The 24,217-nt window shown below is 45.3% G+C and overlaps 1 protein-coding gene across 4 annotated transcripts in view; it reads left to right on the forward strand.

Annotated features, from left to right (window-relative positions):
* The window catches only part of DOCK11 (dedicator of cytokinesis 11), a 163,680-nt gene that overhangs the window by 35,002 nt on the left and 104,461 nt on the right, over positions 1-24,217 (forward strand). For all 4 annotated transcript variants that reach the window (XM_081896893.1, XM_081896891.1, XM_081896892.1 and 1 more), the window contains exons 9-17: positions 591-670; positions 1,856-1,939; positions 2,395-2,535; positions 4,514-4,714; positions 5,519-5,641; positions 5,770-5,852; positions 17,879-18,001; positions 20,015-20,091; positions 23,612-23,802. In XM_081896893.1, the coding sequence (XP_081753019.1) occupies positions 591-670; positions 1,856-1,939; positions 2,395-2,535; positions 4,514-4,714; positions 5,519-5,641; positions 5,770-5,852; positions 17,879-18,001; positions 20,015-20,091; positions 23,612-23,802 (1,103 nt within the window). The remainder of the gene's footprint in view (positions 1-590; positions 671-1,855; positions 1,940-2,394; positions 2,536-4,513; positions 4,715-5,518; positions 5,642-5,769; positions 5,853-17,878; positions 18,002-20,014; positions 20,092-23,611; positions 23,803-24,217) is intronic.

Consider the following 24,217-nt stretch of genomic DNA (forward strand, 5'->3'; position numbering starts at 1 on the left):
CATCTCTCCCATTTCCCCTTTGTCAAGTGTTCCTCTGCTTGCCAAACCAGCTTCCATCAATTGTGTCAATTACCAAGGTATAATACAAGCAATCAAGATAGGTATGCCATGTAATTATAGACTCGGCCAAAGAGCCTTGGATCTAAAGACACACACACACACACACACACACACACACACACACAAGGCCCTTAGAAGTCTGCCCTTGTAAAACAAAATTTTAAAGCTCCTTGTGTTGTGCAAAGATTGTAAAATGCATGCCCTCCCCTCTTCCTGCCTGCTTCTGCATTGCACAACCAGCTGTGCACTCTTTTCTGCACTCAAAACAACTCCTTGAGCAGAGATGTGCACCGCTGACAGATGAGCGGAGGTGGTGTCTCCATAACCTGAGCATTTTGTGTACAAGAGGAATTTCCTGGAACATGACCTCTTTTCTTGGATCAGAATCCCCTGGCTGGGTTCCAATCGCCCCCGTCCAATTTCCCAGCATTGTAATTGTGGCGGAGCCCCCATGGGAATGGCTGCACATGAGTGGGCTGGCCGGGCGCCTTTGCTGTCACTTGCAACATCTGCTTTTTGTGACTTTACAGATGATGAGTTGAGCAGCCAAGGAAAGTCAGAGAACATCCTGGAGAGCTTGGAGAGGAGCATGCACCCAGAGCTGATGAAGGTAGTCTTGGCGTCTGCATTATCTGCAAATCACGGGGAAAGGGAGGAAGCAGGGGCAGGCAAGCATATGAAAATACACTATACACACACACACATATATATAATTTATTTATACCCTGCCCCCCCAGCCAAGACTGGGCTCAAGGCAGCTAACACCAGGTATAAAAACAATGGATTAAAATACAACTTAAAAACAAGATTAAAATACAACATTAAAATGCAGCCTCGTTTCAGTAGAAGCTCAAATAAAAAACTTTTTTGGGGATGAAAACGTCAAGTCCTCATCAAGGCCAACTATCCAGACTGGTCCTACATGGGCCAGAAAAAAGCCAGGGAAGTCCCCAAATAAGAGTTCCATCACAGAAGGAAAAAGGAAAAAGGAAAGAGGGGAAGGGGATCAAATTGATTCCAAGACAAAGGCCAGGTGGAACAACTCTGTTTTACAGGCCCTGCGGAAAGAAATCAGATCCCGCAGGGCCCTGGTCTCATGAGACAGAGCGATCCACCAGGCCTGAGCCAGAGTTGAAAAGGCCCTGGCTCTGGTTGAGGCTAATCTAACTTCCTTAGGGCACGGGACCACTAGGGTGTTGCTATATAAGGACCTTAAGGTCCTCTGTGGGGCATACCTGGAGAGGCGGTCCCGTAGGTACGAGGGTCCTAGGCCGTGAAGGGCTTTAAAGGTCAAAAGCAGCACTGTAAATCTGACCCTGTACTCCACCGGGAGCCAGTGCAGCTTGAAAAGCACTGGGTGAATATGCTCCCATGGCAGAGACCCCGTGAGGAGCCTCGCTGCAGCATTCTGCACCCGCTGGAGTTTCTGAGACAGCTTCAAGGGCAGCCCCATGTAGAGCAAATTACAGTAGTCAAGCCTGGAGGTGACCATTGCATGGATCACTGTGGCCAGGTCGGGGCGGGAAAGGTAAACAAGGGTAGCAAAATGCCTCAACAGCCAGCAGACAAATCATTCATAAAAAGTATTGTGGAATTACGGTAAATACAATATGTTACTCTGGATTTCTCAGACCCAGGCAAACCTGCATGTTTTTCCCATCCAGAAAATGAGAAGCAACTCTGTTCTGTCTCTGCACTGTTCACCAAAAGCCTCTGGATGGTGACACTTTCTCTCCTGATGGAGACCCTGTCCTTCCTCTGACCTTTCTGCTGAGGCATGTATTTTCTGTTTCAGTATGGAAGGGAAACTGAGCAGCTGAACAAGCTCAGCCGGCATGATGGGAGACAGAACCTCTTCTCCTTTGATCCAGAAGTTCAGGTAACCCCTTCAGCAGCTGTGACAGCACCTTGCAGGAGGCCCCGAGGTGTTTCGCTCAGTGGAAAACTGCACCTCCTGTCTGTCGTGTGTCTTGAAAAGCCTTTGGTTCTTCTCCAGTGGGAGGAATTAAAATGTACTCCTAGGGATAGCTACCTTCCACCTGGCTCTCACATTCACAGAATTGCTGCCTTCATTTGTTTTAATTAAATCAATTTACAGTGCAATCCATTGCATATTTACTTTGAAGGAAGTCATGCTGCTTCCTGAGGAACTTACTCCCTAGTGAGTTTGTACGTAATAGTCGTGATTAGGGATACTGGAGAAATTCACTCCTCATTTTGAGACAGACATGGGTAACTTCTCAAAATGCAGCCATCTTTCAGGAATCGACCTTCTCCTAAATGGTTTGAGAAAGTTGTGAGCAAAATGCAAATACGATATTCTTCTTTCCTTAGAGGTTAGATTTCTCTGGAATTGAACCGGATGTGAAACCTTTCGAGGAGAAATGCAGCCGCCGTTTCCTGGTGACTTGCCACGCCCTGACCTTCAACCTTCTTGCCCACCTGAGCGACCAGTCCGAGGGCCCGCCCACAAACGTACGCATAGGCTGTCATCCTCCAGGGATCAAGTGCTTTTATACATTGTCGGAGAACCTCCAGAAATTATCTGCTGAAGTCTTCCATGTAGTCAGCTATATTAATTTCAACCAGGGGTTGTTAAACTGTGGCCCTTACACATCTCCATCTCCCTCCAGACCCAGGCAGCATGGCCAACAGTCAGGAAAGATGGGTGTTGTAGTCCCATCATGAGCCCAGCATGAGGAGGGCACCCGCGGGTCACTCAGTTAAGACAGGTAGTCCCTGTTCTTCAATGTTGGAGCTCACAGAATAGGCTGCGAAAATAGCTAGAATGTGTGTAACAATAGAAACAACCTACTAAACAATTCAAGAGATAGCTAAAACCAGCAATCAAATTAATTTTGTTAAGCTGGTGTGAAAAAAATCAGCATTCGCCAAAAAAATACGATTGGGCACCAAGCAAGAAGCATTTCAAAGCCAGAAGGTCCCGATTGTGGGCTTCTCATAATGAGCATCTGGTTGGCTCCTGAGAAAAAAGGACCCTGGATGAATAATGGGGCCTTGGCCTGATCCAGCAGCCAGGCTCTTCTTGTGGTCATATGAGAGGGGTCTTTTTCTACTTTTTAAAAACAGGCAGGGAGGGATGTGGGGAGACAATGTCTTCCTTGCCACCACTAATGCTATCCATTATCCCCACCTGCCATATTTGTCCAATTCCCCCTTTTCAGTGAATTGGTATTTATTGGTGATGGGGAGGGGTGGTACCTCTGCTGGGGGCCGCATCCTTTTCCTTCTGGGGTAGCTTGGCTATCTTTGGTCCCCACCCTGCATGTGACAATGGTCACAACCGGGGAACAACTTCAACTAGCTGGCTAAATCAGGTGAGGGGAGTCTATTGGTCTCCAACCCTCAATGAGTTAGGGACTTCCTTGCATGCGAAGGCAGGCTCTGGCAGATTGAATGGACAAGTGGGTCCAACAGTCAAGAAGGTGGTTTGTGCATGTGCTGTAGAGGGAAGTGAGAGGCAGATGGGGCTCGTCCACCTGGGAAGGGAGCCCATCTAGGAGACGGGAAACTCTGGTCCAACATAAATGTCTGCTGCCTTGTGGGATATCTTTGGGAAAAGAAAAGGCTAAGGAGAGAACCCTACACAAACCCAGCAATGGTTGGGTAGTACCTGGTACACCTCCTTCCGGCTACTCCAGAGCCAAAGGTATTGCTCTTCTTCCTTTTGGACCACATCAGCGAGACCGTGAGGGGGGTCTTGTCGTCTGGGCAACCCAGGACCTCTATACACACTGCCCAGGCTTGCACCATAGGGAGGTCACTTTGGTGCTGCTCACACAGTGGTTTGACTTCAGCCCCAGAGGTGCACTCCATTGTCTCTCAACACAGACAGATGCCAACAAAAATTATTGTGATGCTGTAGGGGAGTTTCAGTGAGAGTTTAGCACCACCTTGTGATCAAAGGCAAGAATTGGGGGAGCTCTTCACTTGAGGGAAGCGAAGAGCTCCCCCAATTCAGCTTTCTTCTCTCCCTTCGTCAAAGTGCTTGTTTGTCCTCAAGTTCCTTTCTCACTTTCATAGGAATCTATGGCCACCAACTTGGATGGCTTTAAAAGAGGGCTGGACAAATTCACAGAGGCTAAGGCTGTGAATGGTTTCTTACGCGGAGGACTCTGCTCTGCTTTTGGGGCCTTCTGAATCCTGAAAATTGCAGGAGAGGGGAGTGGATGCTCTGGCACTTAGTTTCTGCTTGCTGGTTTCCTACAGGCATCCTATGTCGCCACAGTGGGAGCAGGATGTTGGACGAGATGAGCCTTTTCCCCTTCTTATGCTCTTTCTTCCATTGCTAACCCCCAACCTCCAAAGGCACCCAGTCCCTCAATTTAATCAACAACTTTGTATAGGAGATAGCAGTTCTTTAGAAGTTGTAGATGCATAAATAACATAAATAAACGTAAATAAATGTGGCCGTTTCTTTTCCAATATCCAGGTGGAGCCATTCTTTCTCAGCCTTGCCCTGTTTGATTTGAAAAGCTGTTGCAAGATTTCAGCTGATTTCCATGTGGACCTGAACCCCTTGTCTGTACGGGAGATGCTGCCCAATGCTTCTGCCCAGGACTCCAAGAACAACAGTGCTAGCAGCCACTTTCTTCATGGAATACCTGAATCCTGCTTGCGCTATGTAAAGCAAGTAAGGAACTCACTGTTTTATGCATGTCAGAGGATGGATAAAAACAATCTGGCTATGAACAAATGCACATTGGAGCTTCAGGGTGGTGATGCTGAACTTTTTAGGGCTGGGCTGGTTTCAGCAAGGGGGGTGGGCACCTCCCGACACCAGATTGGCCTCCAGGAAGGTGGATGTGTGTTCATTCCTGGCTACTTTATGGAAGAAAAGTTTGGTGTAATGCACAACCTGAATTATTGTTGTTGTTGTTGTTGTTGTTGTTGTTGTTGTTGTTGTTGTTGTTGTTGTTAATATGCTGTCTGTCTGACTGGGTTGCCCCAGCCACTCTGGGCGGCTTCCAACAAATTAAATCATAGTAAAAACTTCCCCAAAGAGGGCTGCCTGCCTTCAGATGTCTTCTAAAAGTCAGATAGTTGATTATTTCCTTGACGTTTGACCGGAAGGCCTTGCATATTGCAGGCATCACCACTGAGAACTGAATACCACCATTGGCCACAATTCCCTGGTCAATTAGAGAAGTGTTGCTGTGTCTTTTCAGGCAATCATATAACCAGCCTCCTTTTTTTCTGGTGGGCTTAATCACTCCAGTCTAATCATCCCACTTCCTTTCTCCTTCCTCTTTGGGCACTGGGCTGCACCTCCCTGAAATATCTCACTCTACCGCCCAGCATATGTAGCTGTGCTCTGTTGAGTTGCCAGGTGGCTCTTCCCCAACGGAGCAGATCTGCGCAGCCTGTTTTGTGCCTTTGTCCACAGAACTGTGTTGCTTCTAGGACCTCACACTCTGCTCCTTTTTTGTGTGTCAAGGGGATCTTCTCTGTGACAAACCCACACCCAGAGATTTTCCTTGTTGCTCGGGTGGAGAAGGTGCTCCAAGGAAGCATCACACACTCTGTGGACCCCTACATCAAGACCTCCGATCCCACAAAGGTACGTTGAGCCACAACTAGGTGAAATCGTAATGCTGTAGGACTCAAAAGAGCTTCCATCTTTTATTACTTTGGGGTTTTCAAGACTTTGTTTTTGTTTTGACTTCTGCCTTGTTCCTTGCCTTACAGACTGCTCAGAAGGTCCACAAGGTGGCAAAACTGGTGTGCAGCCGCCTTGGCCAATACAGGATGCCCTTTGCTTGGGCTGCCAGGTCAGTCTGTGTGTTTGCTTGACTTTGCTGCCTCTGGTTTCTGCATTTTAGGGTTGGGAAACCCCAGGCCTGCAGAACAAATGCAGCCCTTGAGCCCTTCCTGTCTGGCTGTTCAAACACTCTCCCTAGTCTCACTTCACATCCTTCTCGCTGGCTGGAATATCTCACTGGACTCAGATAATGCACCTTGCTTGCCTGGATAAGAATAAAGAGGGGTGCTTGAGTGAATGTAGAAACTAGAGAAGGGTAAAATGCATATCCATCGCTCTGACCACTTTAAACTCTAGCCCTGCCAAACCCGGACAGTTTCTCCAAGGGGAATGTGGGCCATGAAAGGTTGCATGCCCAGGTGCATATCCTAGCAAGTGGAAAGGGAAGGGTTCAAGCAATGTTGTTGTGCCACAGAGAGGGTTTGCTGCAGAGGATTTGAAGGGCTTGGGCAGGGTTGGCTGAAACTGCAGCTGGGATTGCACCCATACTTCAAATTGGGGTGGGGAACCTCTGGCCTGCAAGCAGGCCTGCAACTTGGTTCAGGAGGCATTTTCCCTGGAACCACACTCCCCTGCCCACCAGCTGACAGGATGCACAATGTCATTGGATGGGTGGGGTTGGTTATTGCATTGGCAGTACATGCATCTCTTTCCTTCAGGGAACAGGGGCACACCTAGCTGAAGCAGCAGAATCCTTTTGTTCAGGAAAGGGTTTGCATCAGAATCCCCTGCTGGAATGAAGGGACGTGAGAAAGCGTTGTTTCAGTAGCATCTTGCCATGTGCTTTGAAGCCCTGACTTCAGACCTTCTTCGAAGCACCTTGTGCCTGATGTTATTGTGACACCGAGTTATTGACAGGCAGGCGGCTCCACCCACCTGTCAAATTTGGCCCATGAGGCCAATCCTGACAAGAATCTGGCTCATGGAGCCAAAATGGTTCTCCACCTCTTCCTCAAACTGTGTTGCACCAGATGTTTGGTTCTGGGAGCATCTTTTCTCCCTACCCAAGAATTCTCCTGATAACGTTCTTTCTCCCAGAAGTCTGCTTCCTCAGGCAGCACCCAGTATTACCTGCTGGGTCTAGAATAAGGCCAAAGGAAGATCTTTCCATATCCTCATTTGTTCAGTGTTTTAAAGGAGTCTTCTAGAAGACTCCCAAGCAGAATGCTGCCTGCTCAAGTCCCAGTCAGTTGAACTTCCTCCTGAAAGGCTCTTCCTGGTGCTTCCTTGACACTTCTTCTTCTTCTTCTTCTTCTTCTTCTTCTTCTTCTTCTTCTTCTTCTTCTTCTTCTTCTTCTTCTTCGCCACACGCCCAGCTTCATCTGTGCCACAGTTCTCACGGCAGCTGTTTGTAAAAGATGCTGAATATAGAATGCCTGCAAGTCTTATAATTTAATTGCAATTTGATCTTTTGGCCTGAAAAAAGAAAAGAATTGGGGGCAGGCAGGGAGCACACCTGACCAATTAATAGTGAAGTTTGGAAAAATGCCAGGCTCAGAGCTGCAATGACAAACTGACATCCTGAATATACTTGGACACATGGATTTCCATGGGGCATTTAAATTTCTGTGGCCAAACAAGGTGCCTCTCTTCCCAGAGGGCAGGGTGTTGTCGTTGCTGCCTTTTCCCCAGACTGGGACTCAAGGCAGCAAACACTAATAAAACACTAAAAGCATATAAAATATAATAATTAAAAAGTAATTAAATTCTAATAGAATTAAGACAGTATTAAAAACATCTATTTAAAAACTGATAGTAAAAACAGTACAGCACTCTTAAAAGCCCTTTCCTTAACCCCCCCCCCAAACCACCAAATGCAGTCAGTTCCCAAGAGCCTGACAGAATGAAACAGGCTTTACCTGTCAGCAGAAGGACAAGAAGGAGGGAGCCAGTCTAAGCTTCCCCAGGAAGGGAGCTGAGAAGTCTGGGAGTAGCCACCAAGAAGGCCCTCCGTCACGTCCTTACCAAGCGTTCATGGGAGAGGGGTGGAACCGTGAGATGGGCCTCCCCAGAAGATCTCAGAGCATGGAAAGTTTTACATGGGAGAATACGGTCTTTCAGATAGCCTGGGCCTAAGCTGCATGGGGCTTTACTGTTTTAATTGTTCTAGAGTTTGAGCTCATTGCAGGACTCAGAGTGGGGAATAGGGAGGTTCCTGCCTTTATAGTGCTGGAGGTGTAGAAATCCAGAAAATGATCTTGGGGGCTGCTCTTACAAGGTGGCCCTTACACATCAGCTTTCCCCAACCTGGTCTTGTCTACATGTTTTGGACTCCCAGCTCCCATCAGCTGTCCTGGATGGGGGAAGATTGAGCCCCTCAAGGTAGAGGGCACCAGGTTGATGAAAGTGTGAGGAGGTCATGGAATGGTAATCCAGCTGAGAGGCAGGTTGGCTGCAGGGAAGGTGAATGAACACAGGAACATAGGGAGCTTACACTAAGTGGGACCTTGACCCATCAAGCTCAGTTTTGCCTGCACTGACCGACAGCAGCTCTCCAGATTTTCAGGTTATGCTGCGGATTTTACCTGGGCCCTTCTACATGCAAAGCAGTTGCTCCACTGTTGAACTTTGGCCCTAGAGGAGCGGCTTGAACATACGCTTAAATTTTCAGTGTTTCTTCCCGATCTCTGTGTATTTCCTTAGTAAAAACCCATTTCTAAGTTTGTGCCCCTTAATCATGAGGACTGGCACCTTCTGCCTTTAGTGGTCCTGACGATTAAGCCCAGATGTGGGGAACCTCTGGCTGCCCAGGTATTACTGGGAAACAGCTGGGCTGTCTGGGACTGCCATGAAATGCAGCCCATAACATCTGGCAGCTACCAGCTCAGCTCCAGCTGAGCAGAATCGCTCTAGGCATCTTCAGAGGTGGATATTTTTGCTTTCTTTGAGCACAAAGAACTATCAGGGCTTTCCAGCCGATGATAGTGGTTTCTTTGGGGGCACATTTGCTAAGACACAGCAGAGCATGAACAAGGTATTTAGGTAGTGCAGCCCTGTATGCAAAGCCCTTTAGGTCTCGAAACACCTACATTGGCTCCCAGTACATTTCTGAGCACAATTCAAAGTGTTGGTGTTGACCTTTAAAGCCCTAAACGGCCTCGGTCCAGTATACCTGAAGGAGTGTCTCCACCCCCATCGTTCTGCCCGGACACTGAGATCCAGCGCTGAGGGCCTTCTGGCGGTTCCCTCACTGCAAGAAGCCAAGTTACAGGGAGCCAGGCAGAGGGCCTTCTTGGTAGTGGCACCCGCCCTGAGGAACACCCTCCCACCAGATGTCAAAGAGAAAAACAACTAGCAGACTTTTAGAAGACATCTGAAGGCAGCCCTGTTTAGGGAAGCTTTTAATATTTGAAGTTTTATTTTCATAGAATCATAGAGTTGGAAGAGACCACAAGGGCCATTGAGTCCAACCCCCTGCCAAGCAGGAAACACCATCAGAGCACTCCTGACATATGGTTGTCAAGCCTCTGCCTAAAGACCTCCAAAGAAGGAGACTCCACCACTCTCCTTGGCAGCAAATTCCACTGTCAAACAGCTCTTACTGTCAGGAAGTTCTTCCTAATGCTTAGGTGGAATCTTTTTTTCTTGTAGTTTGGATCCATTGCTCCGTGTCCGCTTCTCTGGAGCAGCAGAAAACAACCTTTCTCCCTCCTCTATGTGACATCCTTTTATATATTTGAACATGGCTATCATATCACCCCTTAACCTCCTCTTCTCCAGGCTAAACATGCCCAGCTCCCTTAGCCGTTCCTCATAAGGCATCATTTCCAGGCCTTTGACCATTTTGGTTGCCCTCCTCTGGACACGTTCCAGTTTGTCAGTGTCCTTCTTGAACTGTGGTGCCCAGAACTGGACACAGTACTCCAGGTGAGGTCTGACCAGAGCAGAATACAGTGGCACTATTACTTCTCTTGATCTAGATGCTATACTCCTACTGATGCAGCCCAGAATTGCATTGGCTTTTTGTTTTTATTTTTTTTTTTTTTTTATAAAAATTTTTATTAAGATTTTTTACAGATTAACAAACAGAATAAGTTTCATAACATCCTTTCATTCTATTGCGGACTCCCTCACGTCTCCCGCTTCCACTTTCATCATTAAAAACGAATTTTTCCAAGCAAATTATCATCTTGTTTATGCTCTTAATTACAATATTTAGGTTAAACTCAAATAAAAAATTATAATTTAATGGTAGACAGTTATTTCTGCTCTGGCTTCCTTGTTAGGATTCAACCAAATTACAGTACTTTTGTAAATAAATCTTAAATTTCTTCCAGTCTTCTTCAACCCTCTCCTCTCCCAGGTCGCGGATTCTGCCAGTCATCTCAGCCAGTTGCATATAGTCCATCAGCTGCATCTGCCATTCTTCCAGTGTTGGTAGATCTTGGGTTTTCCAGCTCTTAGCAATAAGTATCCTTGCCGCCGTTGTAGCGTACATAAAAAATGTTCTGTCCTTCTTTAACACGTTCTGGCCGACCATGCCCAGAAGGAAGGCCTCTGGTTTCTTGGTGAAGGTATACTTAAATACCTTTTTTAACTCATTGTATATCATTTCCCAAAAGGCCTTCACTTTAGGGCAGGTCCACCAGAGGTGAAAGAATGTTCCTTCATTTTCCTTACATTTCCAACATTTGTTATCAGACGAATGGTATATTTTAGCCAATTTCACTGGGGTCATGTACCATCTATATATCATTTTCATTACATTTTCCTTCAGAGCATTACATGCTGTGAAGTTCAGCCCGGTGGTCCATAACCTTTCCCAGTCCTCAAACATAATGTTGTGCCCAATATCCTGGGCCCACTTTATCATAGCCGATTTAACCAATTCGTCTTGTGTGTTCCATTTCAGCAGCAAGTTATACATTTTTGAAAGTACCTTGGTCTTAGGTTCTAGCAGTTCTGTCTCCAGTTTCGATTTCTCCACCTGGAATCCTAACTTTTTATCAATCTTAAACACTTCCTTAAGCTGAGCATAGTGTAACCAGTCTCGCACTTTATCTTTCATTTTCTCTAAACTCTGCAGTTTCCAATTGTCTCCATCCCTTTCTAGTATTTCCCAATATTTTGGCCAATTGGCCTCCATATTGGGTCTTTTTCGGGCCTTAGCCTCCAAAGGTGACAGCCACCTCGGTGTTTTGTTTTCTAATAAGTCTTTGTATCTTGTCCAGACATTAAATATTGCTTTTCTGACAATATGGTTCTTAAAAACCTTGTTGATCTTAACCTTGTCGTACCATAAATATGCATGCCATCCAAATGCATTGTTAAAACCTTCCAAATCCAGCACATCCGTGTCCTCCAGAAGTAGCCAGTCTTTTAGCCAGCAGAAAGCTGCGGCTTCATAATACAACTTTAAGTCTGGCAGGGCAAAGCCCCCTCTTTCTTTTGCGTCCGTTAATATCTTAAACTTAATTCTGGGCTTTTTGCCCTGCCAGACAAATTTGGAGATATCTTTCTGCCACTTCCGGAAGCACTCCGTTTTATCTACAATCTGCAATGTCTGAAACAAAAATAACATTTTTGGCAATACATTCATCTTAATAGCAGCTATTCGACCTAACAATGAAAGTTTCAATTTTGACCAGCTATCCAAGTCTCTCTTAATTTCAGACCAACATTTTTCATAATTATCTTTAAACAGACTCAAATTCTTTGCTGTTATGTTTACCCCTAGGTATTTAACTTTCTTAACCACAGTTAACTCTGTCTCTCTCTGAAACCGTTCCGACTCAATATCTGTCAAGTTTTTTCCCAACACCTTGGTTTTTTGCTTATTTAGTTTAAATCCCGCCACCCGACCAAAATCTTGGATTAGTTGTAGTACTCTTTTCGTACTAGATTCTGGCTCCTGTAATGTCAGAACTAAGTCATCTGCAAACGCTTTAAGTTTGTATTGTTTCGCTCCGACCTGTATCCCTTCCACCAACCTGTCCCCTCTAATCATGTTCAAGAGCACCTCCAGGACCGAGATAAATAATAACGGGGAAATCGGACAGCCTTGTCGTGTTCCTTTTTCAATTTTAAACTCTTCTGTAACCACATTGTTAACTATCAGTTTAGCCTTTTGTTCTGAGTATATTGCATCAATCCCATTCTCAAACCCCCGGCCCACTCCCATTTCTTTTAAATTCCCTTTCATAAACTTCCAGGATATGTTATCAAAGGCCTTCTCCGCGTCTATAAAAATTAAAACAGCTTTAGTATTTATGTCTGTTTGTAAAAGCTCCAATATATCTATAATGTTCCTTGTATTGGCAGACATATGTCTACCTGGGAGAAAGCCTGCCTGGTCTTTATGGATTACTTTGTTTAAAACCCTCTTGAATCTACTTGCCAAAACGTCTGCAAATATTTTGTAATCCACATTTAAAAGGGAGATGGGACGGTAGTTCTTAAGCTGTGTCTTTTCAGTTTCCGATTTTGGTATCAATGTGATGAAAGCTTCTTTCCACGATTCTGGCGCCTTCTTCCCCTCTAAAATTTCATTGCTGACCTCCATCAGTGGTTGTATCAAATAGTCTTTCAATGTCTTATAGTACTTGGAGGTCAGCCCATCTGGTCCTGGTGATTTGCCCTGTTTCATGTTTTGGATGGCCTGCTCAATCTCTTGTCGTGTTATTTTGCCATTCAGAATTGATCTATTTTCTTCTGACAACTTTGCCAGTCCATTTGTCTTTAAAAATTGTTTAATCGCTGCTTCATCTTGTGGCCCTTGAGTGTATAATTTTTTGAAATATCTCTGGAAACACTTTCTAATCTCTCCGGGGTTCTGGATACATCTTCCTTCAATCTCTAAGTTTGTCACTGTGTTTAACTTTTGTCTCCTCTTCAACTGCCAAGCTAGCAGTTTTCCACATTTATTAGCCGACTCAAAAGTTTTTTGTTTCATTAGTTTGATTTTCCATTCTATTTCCTGATTTATCAGTTTACAATATTGTGCTTGGTAAAGTTTGATTTCTCTCAGAATCGGCTGGGACTTCGGATTAAGTCTTAACTTCTTCTCCAACTCCTTGATTTTTTCCAAAATTTTATCTTTCCTTTCGTTTTGTTTCCTTTTCTTTACTGTGTTCTGTTGTATCAGGAACCCCCTCATCACGGCCTTACTTGCGTCCCAGATAGTTCTTTTTTCCACTGTGGTGTTCATATTGATCTCAAAATAATCCTTTAGGGCTTTTTGGGCCTTCTTAGTAATCTCCTGATCTCTAAACAGGCCATCATTCATCTTCCATCTGAAGGAACCGGTTGGAATCAATGTCATGTCCATTCTCAGTGCGTTATGGTCGGAGCATGTCTTTGGGCAGATTTCCACCTTTCTGATCTTAGGTGCCAGACCTCTAGTTATCCATATCTGGTCGATTCTTGTCCAAGTCAGTTGGGCTTCAGAGAAAAATGTTCCTTCCCTTCCCAAGGGGTTTCTCACTCTCCAAATGTCAATCCAGTCCATATTGTCTGTCATTTCAAAGAAGGTCTTTGGTAGTCTCCCATCTTTAGAAATTTTTTGGCTCTGTGACTTATCCATGTTGGTTGATACAACTCCATTCATATCTCCCATCATAATGATGTTGTTGTAGTCCAGATAGTCCAGCATAGTCTCATGCAACTTCTTATAGAATTCCGATTTTCCTTCATTTGGAGCACAAATTCCTAATATCAGTATTTTTTCCCCTTGATGTTGTATTTCTATCGCCAAAATTCTTCCATGCTCATCTTTAAACAGAAATTTAGGTGAAAGGCTCTCTTTTGCATAAATTACCACACCTCTCTTTTTAACTGTATCCGAAGATATAAATTCCTGACCAAGTCTTTTATTTGTTAACACTTTTCTGTGGAGCCTGGTCACATGTGTTTCCTGTAAGCAAATAATGTCCAAATGTTCCTTTTTTAAAATGTGAAAAATTTTTCTCCTTTTTCCTGGAATGTTACAGCCATTTATGTTCCAGCTCAAAAGTTGCAGAGACATCCTGAATATATCTGGTTATTCTTGCTGTGGGGGTACCTTATTCTCAGATTTTTGGGGGTCCGAGGGTGCAGGAACCCCCGGAGGTTCAGGCCCTGGGGGTAATCCAAGTCCCTTATGGAGATCTTCTCCGTGTGCCACCAAAAACTTGTCTCTATCCTCCGGCGTTCTAATTTTGATCTTCCTCCCTCTGAAAGTAAACGATAAACCTTGGGGAAACTCCCACCTGAAGATGATTGAGTTGCTCCTTAGCAATTTTACTAATTCCGAGTAGTCTGCTCGAAGATCCAACAGCTGTTTAGGAATATCCTTATAAATTTCAATTCTTTTGTCCAAAATATCCAGTGACTTTCCGTAGTGCAGGCCTAGAATCTTGTCCCTTTCCTCCTTTGATCTCAATATTATCAAACAGTCTCTGGGCTTCTCCTTCTTTATAAGTCTTCCAAGCCTAAAAGCAGATAGTATTTTAAAGTCTTTTTCTTCTAAGTTCCAAAACTTGGAAAATTCTTTGGTAAGGAACTCAGTTAAGTTACCTTCTTCCACTTCTGGAATTGAGCGTATCCTTAAATTGGCCTCCCTGTTCCGAAGTTCTGTCATGGAAAAGTAGATCTGGTGTTCTCCTACTTGTTTGCTGAGTGGTCTTACTTCTTTTTCAAGCTGTCCCAATCTTTGGCTAGTGTCTTCCGCCAGTTTCCGATTTTCACCTACAGCCTCCTTCAATTCTCCAATAGATTGAACATTCTGTGCAACTTGTCCAGTTAGTCTATTTAAACTTTCTGTGTTTAAGTCAATTTTAGCTGATTGCTGGTCAGCCTTTCTGTCCAGAGCCTCCAATTTTTCAAAAATTTTCTCCAAAATAGTGCCACTTGCTCCTGAGGCCATATCTTCCAGTTGTAATTCCTCAGTTTCTCCCTCCCCTGATTGTAGCAGGGAGGCCGCTTCTGCCTCAGGAGGCAAAGTAGTAGGCAAAGCAGGCACAGATGATCTACGCTGTGAGACTGTCGGTAAAGTTAACGTTGTTTGTCTGGTTCTTCCCCTTTTTCTTGTTCCACTCATTCCAAAGTTATCTAAAGACCAAGGTCAAACTGAATTGTTCCCATGAGAAAGTAAGAGCCCAGATGGTAACACTCAAACAGGAGGCCGGGAAAGAGAAAGTAAAACAAAGTCACTGCTGTAAATCCAAAAATCCTCTAGGTGGAGCTTAGAATGTCTTTGGGGAGGAAGTCCAATCCAATTAAAATTAGTAAGTCTGAATTGATCTCCAAAGATCTTCACAAAGATAAATTTTAGCAGAGTTAAAACTTAAAGCCATACATTGTTTCCAAAAGTGCTTAGACCACAAGTGTTTCAAAGTAACAAATTCAAACTCAGTATGTTCCAAAGTTCAGATTCAAAGTATCCAAAGCCTGCAGGCTGACTGCTCAGTTGCTCAGGCAGCTCCAGTACCTGGGTTTCTTACTTTTATTTGTAATCCAATAGATCAACAGAAGACAGGTACCCTTGTCTCAATGAAGGTCCAAAAATCAGCCACTTAAAGTCTTTACATCAGCCAGAAACAACAGTTTAAATAGATGCCAGATCAGTCAATGCAAAACGTTACTCTTTGTCTCCACTCCTCCTGCTCTTTACTTTCAAGTTCAGTGTCAGCGGAAGACGGACTTCCTGTTTTTCGTCACTCCGCTTTCAGCCAAATTCACAATTTTTAGAGGCTTTAGAAGTATATTGTCCAGATTACTCACGGGTTGTTGTTTTCCAAAGTTAGCAGTTTCAAGAAGAAAGGTCAGCGCTCACCGGCAACAGCGACGCGGCTTCGCTCCGTTGATCGCGCAACGACCCACAGCGCCGCTACCCCCTCCGCGGTCCGGAGCCCCTTACGGGGGTCCCTTCTTCGTTTTAGGGGCTGCTTTTGGCGCCCGCCGGGTCTCAGGACCACAGGCTTCACTTCCGGAGGCGGCGCGAACGGCAATGGCTGCCAGCTCCTGAACGGGAGAGGGTAGCTCCGTTGAAACGGGTCGCCCGCTACGGCGAAGCGGGGACCCATCCAGAAAAACCACTGGCTTTTTGTTTTTAATGTTCTGTTGAAAGCTGCCCAGAGTGGCTGGGGAAACCCAGCCAGATGGGCAGGGTAGAAATAATAATAATAATAATAATAATAATAATAATAATAATAATAATAATAAAAAATTAGTTTACAGTGGTGCCTCGCAAGACGAAATTAATTCGTTCCGCAAGTCTCTTCGTCTTGCGGTTTTTTCGTCTTGCGATGCACGGTTTCCCATAGGAATGCATTGAAAATCAATTAATGCGTTCCTAGGGAAACCGCCTTCAGACCAGGTCCGGGGACAGTCTGTCCCCGGACCTCTTCTGAAGGCTGGGGGGCGGGGACAAGGGCTTTTCTTCCCACCCCCAGCATTTTAAAAAACCTGGGACAGCGGAGGACTTCTCCGCTGTCCGGGGCGATTTAAAAGCCCCTGGGAAGGCAGGCAGGGGGGACAAAGACTTTCGCCCCCCGCCCGCCTTCAGAAGGTGTTCCCGCCCCCCGCCCGGCTTCGCAGCAGCGCTACGAAGCCCGGCGGCTGGGGCAGGTGTTCCCGCCCCCCCACCCCGCTTTGGAGCAGCGTTCCGAAGCGGGGTGGCTGGGGCAGGTGTTCCCGCCCCCCCGCCCGGCTTCGCAGCAGCGCTACGAAGCCCGGCGGCTGGGGCAGGTGTCCGGGATCTCTTTTGAAGCAAGCGGCTGCGGAGAGACGCGATCTCCCCGCAGCCGCTTGCTTCAAAAGAGGTCCGGGATCTCTTTTGAAGCAAGCGGCTGCGGAGAGACGCGATCTCCCCGCAGCCGCTTGCTTCAAAAGAGGTCCGGGGGCAGCGGGAAGAGCTGCCCCCGGACCTCTTTTGAAGCAAGGGGCGGTGGGGAGAAGCGATCTCCCCGCCGCCCCTTGCTTCAAAAGAGAAGACCCGCTGTCCCCGGGGCAAGCTTCGTTTTGCGAAGCAAGCCCATAGGGAAATTCGTCTTGCGAGGCAACTCGAAAACGAAAAAACCTTTCGTTTTGCGAGTTTTTCGTCTCGCGAGGCGTTCGTCTTGCGGGGTACCACTGTATTAGTAAACCAAGTGTAGCCTAGCCGAGGGTACTTTTAGGAAGAGCCTGACCCCTAGTGGCTTGAAAGCGAAAATTTCACCTAAAGCCACAGGACTCTAGTTGGTATCCATCTGTCTCAAAAAAAGAACGGAGTTCAGCTCCAGTGGCAAAGATAAACCAGTGGAGTATTGGAACACCAGCTGTGGCTGCAGAGATTGGTAACTCATAACGGCTCCCCCCACCCCCTGCCCTGCATTTTTTTTGCTGTGTTAGCAGCACCAAAGTGACCTCCCTGGGCTCAAGCCTAGGCTGAGTGTATGGATGTCTCTGGCAGTGCCAGATACACTCTTCCTGAAAAGTACAGTCGAATGATCACAAAAGGATGGGGAACCTGTGCCCCCCTAGATGTTTCTGGGCTTTGCCAATGGCTCTGCAGTCTGTGACGCATGGGAGTTGGAGTCCAGCAACATCTGAAGGGTTTTTTTGCAAGTTCCCCATGTCTGTTCTATTATTATTACTATTGTTATTATTGAGACTTTTAAATAACTTCTCAACCTAAAGGTCTTCAAGCAACTTGCATGTTTTAAAGCAACAACATAAACACATCATGTCATTAAAACAACCCCTCTAAAAGCCACAGGAAGCTTTGGCAGCACACTAGTAACAAAACAACATCATCTCAGTCTGCCAAAAGCCTGATAGGAAAAGGTAATTCTTTTCCTGGTGCTGAAAATATGTCCACAAAAAGGCACCAGGTGGACCTCGCTAGGGAGAACATCCACAGATGGGGAGCCACCACTTCAAAGGCCCTGCGCCATTGTCTCCTCCCTCTGATCTTCCAGCATGTTCTCTTTTAAGCTGTATTTTCCGAGAAACGGGAAGCCTCAAAAGCATTGCTCTGATCTCACAGGAAAGGCACTGTTGGGAATATTAAAGGAGGGCAAAATATCAATGCATTGTGCAGCCTCACGCACCTTCTGCTTTCCTTTTGCCATTCCCCAGACCTGTTTTCAAAGACTCCCAGGGCACCTTGGACCTTGAAGGGAAGTTCTCCCCCATCTATAAGCAAGACAGCAGCAAACTCTCTGCTGAGGATCTCCTGAAGTTGTTGGCAGAGTACAAGAAGTAAGTGTCAGCTGGGCAAGGACCTGTAAACCCTTGTAAAGGGGAGATGGGTCTGGAGAGGATGTTCATATCTTTGAATCTAGGCATTGCCAGATTTGGTTGTGTTATCTAATGGAAGAGTGAGGAGTGCAGAATTTCAGAATCGGGTTGGAACACTTTATTTATTTAATAAATAAATTTATATCTCTCCCTCCATCTTAAAGGAACCCAGGGTGGCAAACATATCAACATTAAAGCAGTACAGGGTAAAGGTAAAGGGAGCAGGTGGCGCTGTGGTCTAAACCACTGAGCCTCTTGGGCTTGCTGATCAGAAGGTTGGCAGTTCAAAACCTCATGACAGGGTGAGCTCCTGTTGCTTTGTACCAGCTCCTGCCATCCTGGAAGTTCAATAGCATACCAGTGTGAGTAGATAAATAGGTACTGCTGTGGCAGAAAGGTAAATTTATGGAAACGAGTGCCAGAGGGCACAGTGTTTTACATGCACTACCACTCATCACAGTGTCCCGTTGCACCAGAAATGGTTTAGTCCTGCTGGCCACATGACATGGAAAGCTGTCAGTGGACAAACGCCAGCTCCCTTGGCCTGAACGCGGAGATGAGCACTGCACCCCATAGTCGAATTTGACTAGACTTCACTGTCCAGGGGTCCTTTAGTTTACAGTTAAGAATAAAATATCAGCATATTTAAAGCAGCTGAAAACGTTCACATACTCTCAAAGTTGTGAATTTCCTGGCTGCTAGGAAGCAGTGTCTTCCAGCCACCAAATGCCTGGATAGACAGGGATGTTTTTAAATTCCTCCTGAAAGTTAATAAAGAGGGACAGGTTCACTTTGCTGGGCAGGGCAAAGTGGGGAACCATCACCAGGCAGAACCCATTTGGCCATGGACTCAGTGCCAACTGGGCATCACCCAGCAACAGGCTCACCTTCAGAAATCCAAAGCTGATCCCCACACCATTCACAGGTCACACATCCAATGCTGGCCTAGCCCTCCCTGGGATACAGTGGTACCTTGGGTTACAGACGCTTCAGGTTACAGACTCCGCTGACCCAGAAATAGTACCTCAGGTTAAGAACTTTGCTTCAGGATGAGAACAGAAATTGTGCTCCAGCGGTGCAGTGGCAGCAGGAGGCCCCGTTAGCTAAAGTGGTGCTTCAGGTTAAGAACACTTTCAGGTTAAGAATGGGCCTCCAGAACGAATTAAGTACGTAACCAGAGGTACCACTGTACTCATGTGACAGGATACTCCTCCTCCCTACCAGAAAAATCCCTGCACATAGAAAGCCAGAGTGCCAGGGAGATAAGGTGTGAGTAAAGCCTGACAAGCTCCTGCGATAAGGCAATGACAGTTTCATCACAGGATCCTCAGCCTGCAGTGACCCATCCCAGGCACAGCTTGACCCCCCTCAGCCAGAAATGGGTCTTCTTTACTACAGATTCATTAGGCAGGAGGCCAGGGTATTCCCCCCCAGTTGTTTTTGTTTTCATCCACCTGACCCAAGAGCTGGACTCTTAGAAAAGTCAGTTTGAACATTTCCCCCTCCAGATGCACTACAACTGTTGGACTACAACTCCCATCAGCGCGAGCCAACATAACCAGTGGTCAGGGATGATGGGAGGGATGCATATTGGCTACCTCTAATTGAGAACAAACTATTGGTGCCATTATAGGCACAAAATAGGAAGTAACTAATTGAACCAGAGTTCTCAAAGGGAGGGGCGAGGGAGCACGTCAGCCGCAGGCTCATTCATAAAATCCAAAACATGATTTGGAAGATGGGGAGCATTTGGGTCTGAACCAGCTCTTTTGGGATTCTCCTTGTGCGATTAGAGGGATCACTGTACTCTGGGCTCGTCGATGTAAGACAAAGTTTTTGAGTGTTCTTTTTTTGGGGACTCGGTTAATTTGGTCCTCTGGCTAAAGAATCACCTCAATTATTTCCAGCTGTGTTGTGTAGTTTCTGTCCTGACTTATTGTTCTGTCTTTATTTCCTTGCTTCTTTATCATGCAGACCAGAAAAGACAAAACTCCAAGTGATACCCGGCCAATTGAATATTACACTAGAGTGCATTCCACTGGAATTTGCAAGTAAGGAACTAATTTTTAATAATAATTGCCTTCAGGCCTTAGTACACACAGTCCCAGTCCACTAGGCTGGGTCCCATTCTCAGGCATGATATTGCTAGTCCAAGTCTCAGAATCCCTGACACACTACAGGTTCCTGCAGGTTCTCCCAAAATTCTCACAGTTTCATCACAAATATTACTAGGGGTTCCAGGTGAAGATGGCGACAAGTAAGTCTGCTTGTCTTTGAGCTCTGCGGTCTGTTCTAGTTTTAATTTGTTTTTATTCTGAATAATTTTAAAGTCATTTGGCTCAGCAGTGTTAATTGCAATATACAGGCAAGGAGGATATCTGTTTTTATCTCTTATACATTTATGTGGGCTTAAAAGCCATACAATTTAACTGGGCAGGCACTGAGATATCAGCTGTTTTGGCTTAGCATTTAGCTGATAAGGAATGGTTGGTCACTTCATCTTGCCCAAAGGGTAGTCTGCAGTTTTAACAATTTTAGCATAATTCCCACATGTTGTTGTTGTTGTTGTTGTTGATGATGATGATGATGATGATGATAATCATGGTGGTGATGAATAATAATAATAATAATAATACCCTGCCCTTCAGGCTGGGTTTCCCCAGCCACTCTGGGTGGCTTCCAGCAAAATATTAAAATACAATAATTCATCAAATATTAAAAGCTTAACTAAGCAGGGCTGCCTTCAGATTTCTTCTAAAAGTCAGATAGTTGTTTATTTCTTTGACATCTGGTGGGAGGGACAGGGTGGGTGCCACTACCGAGAAGGCCCTTTGCCTGGTTCCCTGTAACTTTGCTTCTCACAGTGAGGGAACTGCCAGAAGGCCCTTGGAGCTGGACCTCGGTGTCCGGCTGAACGATGGGGGTGGAGATGCTGCTTCAGGTATACTGGGCCAAGGCATAGACCTGCAGTTCTTCAGATAAATGGTCCAGAACTCCATTGCCAAATTTAGCCCAGTAATATTTGCTGGACTATTGTGACTCAGCAACTGGAGAAGGGAACTTCTACATGACCAAGGTCTCTTGTCTAAACAAACAGTGGAGGGAATCTTTCACAGAATGAACACATTGGAAGAGGAAGTTTCTGGCTGTGAATACAATAATCAGCACACTAGTCAAGTTAATGGAGAGAGGAATTCTGATTGTAGCCCCGCAGATACGAACCACCAGCAAAGAAACTGAAGCTAGTGGTGGTTTGAAGGTACATCAGGACTAGAATAGTTCTGAGCTTGATAAGTCCCTATTGGATTCAGCAACTAAACAATTAAGGAGCAGCTATCAAGGTTGGAACTTGAGTTCGGAAACTTGCTTTTACAGCAATACGAATGCTAAAGAAATGGACTTGGAAGAGTAGTTTTCTTTTCTTAGACAAACCCCTTCAGGACCAAGACCATAGCTAGTGGGAGACACTAGCTCACTACCTTCCAAGGGAATGATTTTTATGGGGATGATTAGGGAGGCATGAGAGGCTATATTATTCAATGATATCCTTCCTAACTTGCGCTAGCAAGTTCCGTATTCTAGCAAAGTTCCAAACATTCCCCTTTTAATATTACGCAGTGAGTAGCTTGTTGCTGACTCATCTGAGTCTTACTATTAAAGATTCCTTCCTGGTAAAATCCCTTCTAATCCCTCTTAAAAAGAAGAAACAGTAGAATCTGATTCACGTTAATATAAAAGTAGTTTACTCACAGATTCATTCAGGTTCACAGACCTATCCCTGAAGGCAGACTTGGGTTACATAACAACTAGAACTATTCCATAAAGAAGTTAGTCCCAAGTGACTGCGACTAAGCAGTCACTTCTCCAAACACACACTGATCAGAACATGGAGGCCGTGGGCTCCTCCATGCCAGTACAACAGACCGCACCTTCTTCAAGTCTGTCCAGCTCAGGAGGAAACAGGAAGTCTTCTCCTGAGTGGGACAAAACATCCCCTAGCATGTCCACTGTAGGAATGTTGTACTTGACAGCAGTTTTACATCCCACAATTTTGGCCCTTCACCTAATCTATTTTGTTCAAGTGTCTTTTATTTTGTATTTTATTTTATTTTGTTTCAGTGTCTTTTGCTCCAGATTGGCGCTTCACATTTCCTTCCCTACAGCACAGATAAGGGGAAAAGGCAGTGAATGGTGGAAAGGGGAACAAGGGGGAAAGTCCAAATTCCAATGATGATTCTTCTAGGAAGAGGTGCCCAGATGATCTGTGGCTGGTCACTCGTAACTGGCCAGCCGAATAATGTAAATAGAACTTGAATTTCAGGCAGGAATTCCAGCCATTGTAGGGGCTTCCCCAGATTTAGGAAATGCCAGTCTAGTTGTGACCAGAGCTTCAGTATTGAACTAACATCAGGATCCTGATGCATGGGATAAGTTTTAGTCTTTATCATAGAGTCATAGAATTGTAGAGTTGGAAGAGACCCCAAGTGTAATATACTCCAACCCCCTGCAATACATATTAATACATATGTTTGCTGACAGAGAGCTGCTATTTGAATTAAAATGTTGTCTAAATACCTCCCTCCCCCGCACCCAAATGGCAAGTTTGATATCCATTCCTCATACTTGCTTATAGGATTATAACTCTTTTCATCCCGGCCTCGTCTTCCTGGGCCAGATAGAAGCGGCCTGCCTGCCTGCCTGCCAGGCAAGGGGCAAGTCCCATAATAATCACAGCCGCTGGTCTCAGGTTCTGAGCAACCTTGGATTATAAATACATTTATAATAAGCAGTGAGTCTCCTGCTTTGATTTTGTTTTTACCAGCACAAATAGGATTGCCTTGGGTTACCTTTCCTTCCTTTTCTTCTGAGCCTCCAGAGGGCATATATATATTCAAATAATAATAATAATAATAATAATAATAATAATAATAATAATAATATAGAGACACACCAGCTAGTCCCCACAAGTTATTCTGTAAGCAGAGAGGGAATCTGCTTTAACCATTGTTTGCTAGTATGGTGACTTCAGCCATGAAAGGGAAATTAAGCTACCAGGCTGCTGTGATAACTTTTATTGCTGTGGCTGTCTGATGCAGAGCTAGCAGGGGAAGAAATCCACAGAAATATGGTCTCCCTGATGTCCTCCTGTGCTTTGCTCTCCAGAGGGCTGAGCACAGTTCAGCAACATAAGCTGTGGTTTTGCTCTTGGTTTGGGCTATGAACATAATTAGGATTAAGGCAGCAACTATGCTTGTTGCTGATTCTGGTTAAGCATCATATACATGCTAAGTAAACTGTGGTTAGAGCTATCTCCTTGCTTTCAGGGTGACAAGTAGTTATTTTGAATGTCTCCTTATACAAGTCCTAAGAAGTGGGGAGGCTGATATGCTGAGTCACCATAGGTTTGCAATCTTAATCAGGGTTAAGGTAACAAACCATGCCTGGAGCTAACCATGGTTAAATGTTGCATCTTCACAAGGCCTATATGACCCAAGTTAAAGGTACCTTTTCTTTTGCTGTTGCATTATGTGAAAACAAGATACCAACCTGCGGCCTTTGCTTCCCATCTAGACTGTGTCACGGCCTCTTACATTCCCATCAAGCCCTTTGAGATGCAGGGCCAGGATGACAGCATTACGGTCGAAGTGGAAGAGTTTATCCCTGAGATCGCCAAGTACTGCTACCCTTTCACCATCTACAAAAACCAGCTCTACGTCTATCCTTTGCATTTGAAGTATGACAGCCAGAAAACATTTGCCAAGGTAAGCTTGAAAACAACAGAGCCAGGCCCACAGATTTATTTATTTATTTATTTATTTATTTATTTATATTTGCAAGTTTGAAATGTAGCTGAAGAACAATTCAGTAGCATTGAGCAGGGAGTGGAACCGCATTGTGGAATGGATGGGGGAAATGCAGTCGTATTGGACCGTGCTGTTCTGGTGCCACAGCAAGGCAGGTCAGGACTTGCAGCACCATGGATAGCTCCAAGTGAGTGACTTGTTTTGAAAGAGGCCCAAAGCAACATTTCTAGCCTTTGCTGCCAGATTACCTCTCCCAGGCAAAGTCCCTTACAGGAAAACTTGATTTCTTCAAGGGACAACCCTCTGACCTGCAGATGAGATTTTTCTCCTATGTTCCAAAGCTCTGTGTGGGGGACATCCGTCACATGTGATC

Source organism: Podarcis melisellensis (assembly GCF_964234715.1).
Source record: "Podarcis melisellensis genome assembly, chromosome: Z".
In the NCBI taxonomy this organism is placed as follows: domain Eukaryota; kingdom Metazoa; phylum Chordata; class Lepidosauria; order Squamata; family Lacertidae; genus Podarcis; species Podarcis melisellensis.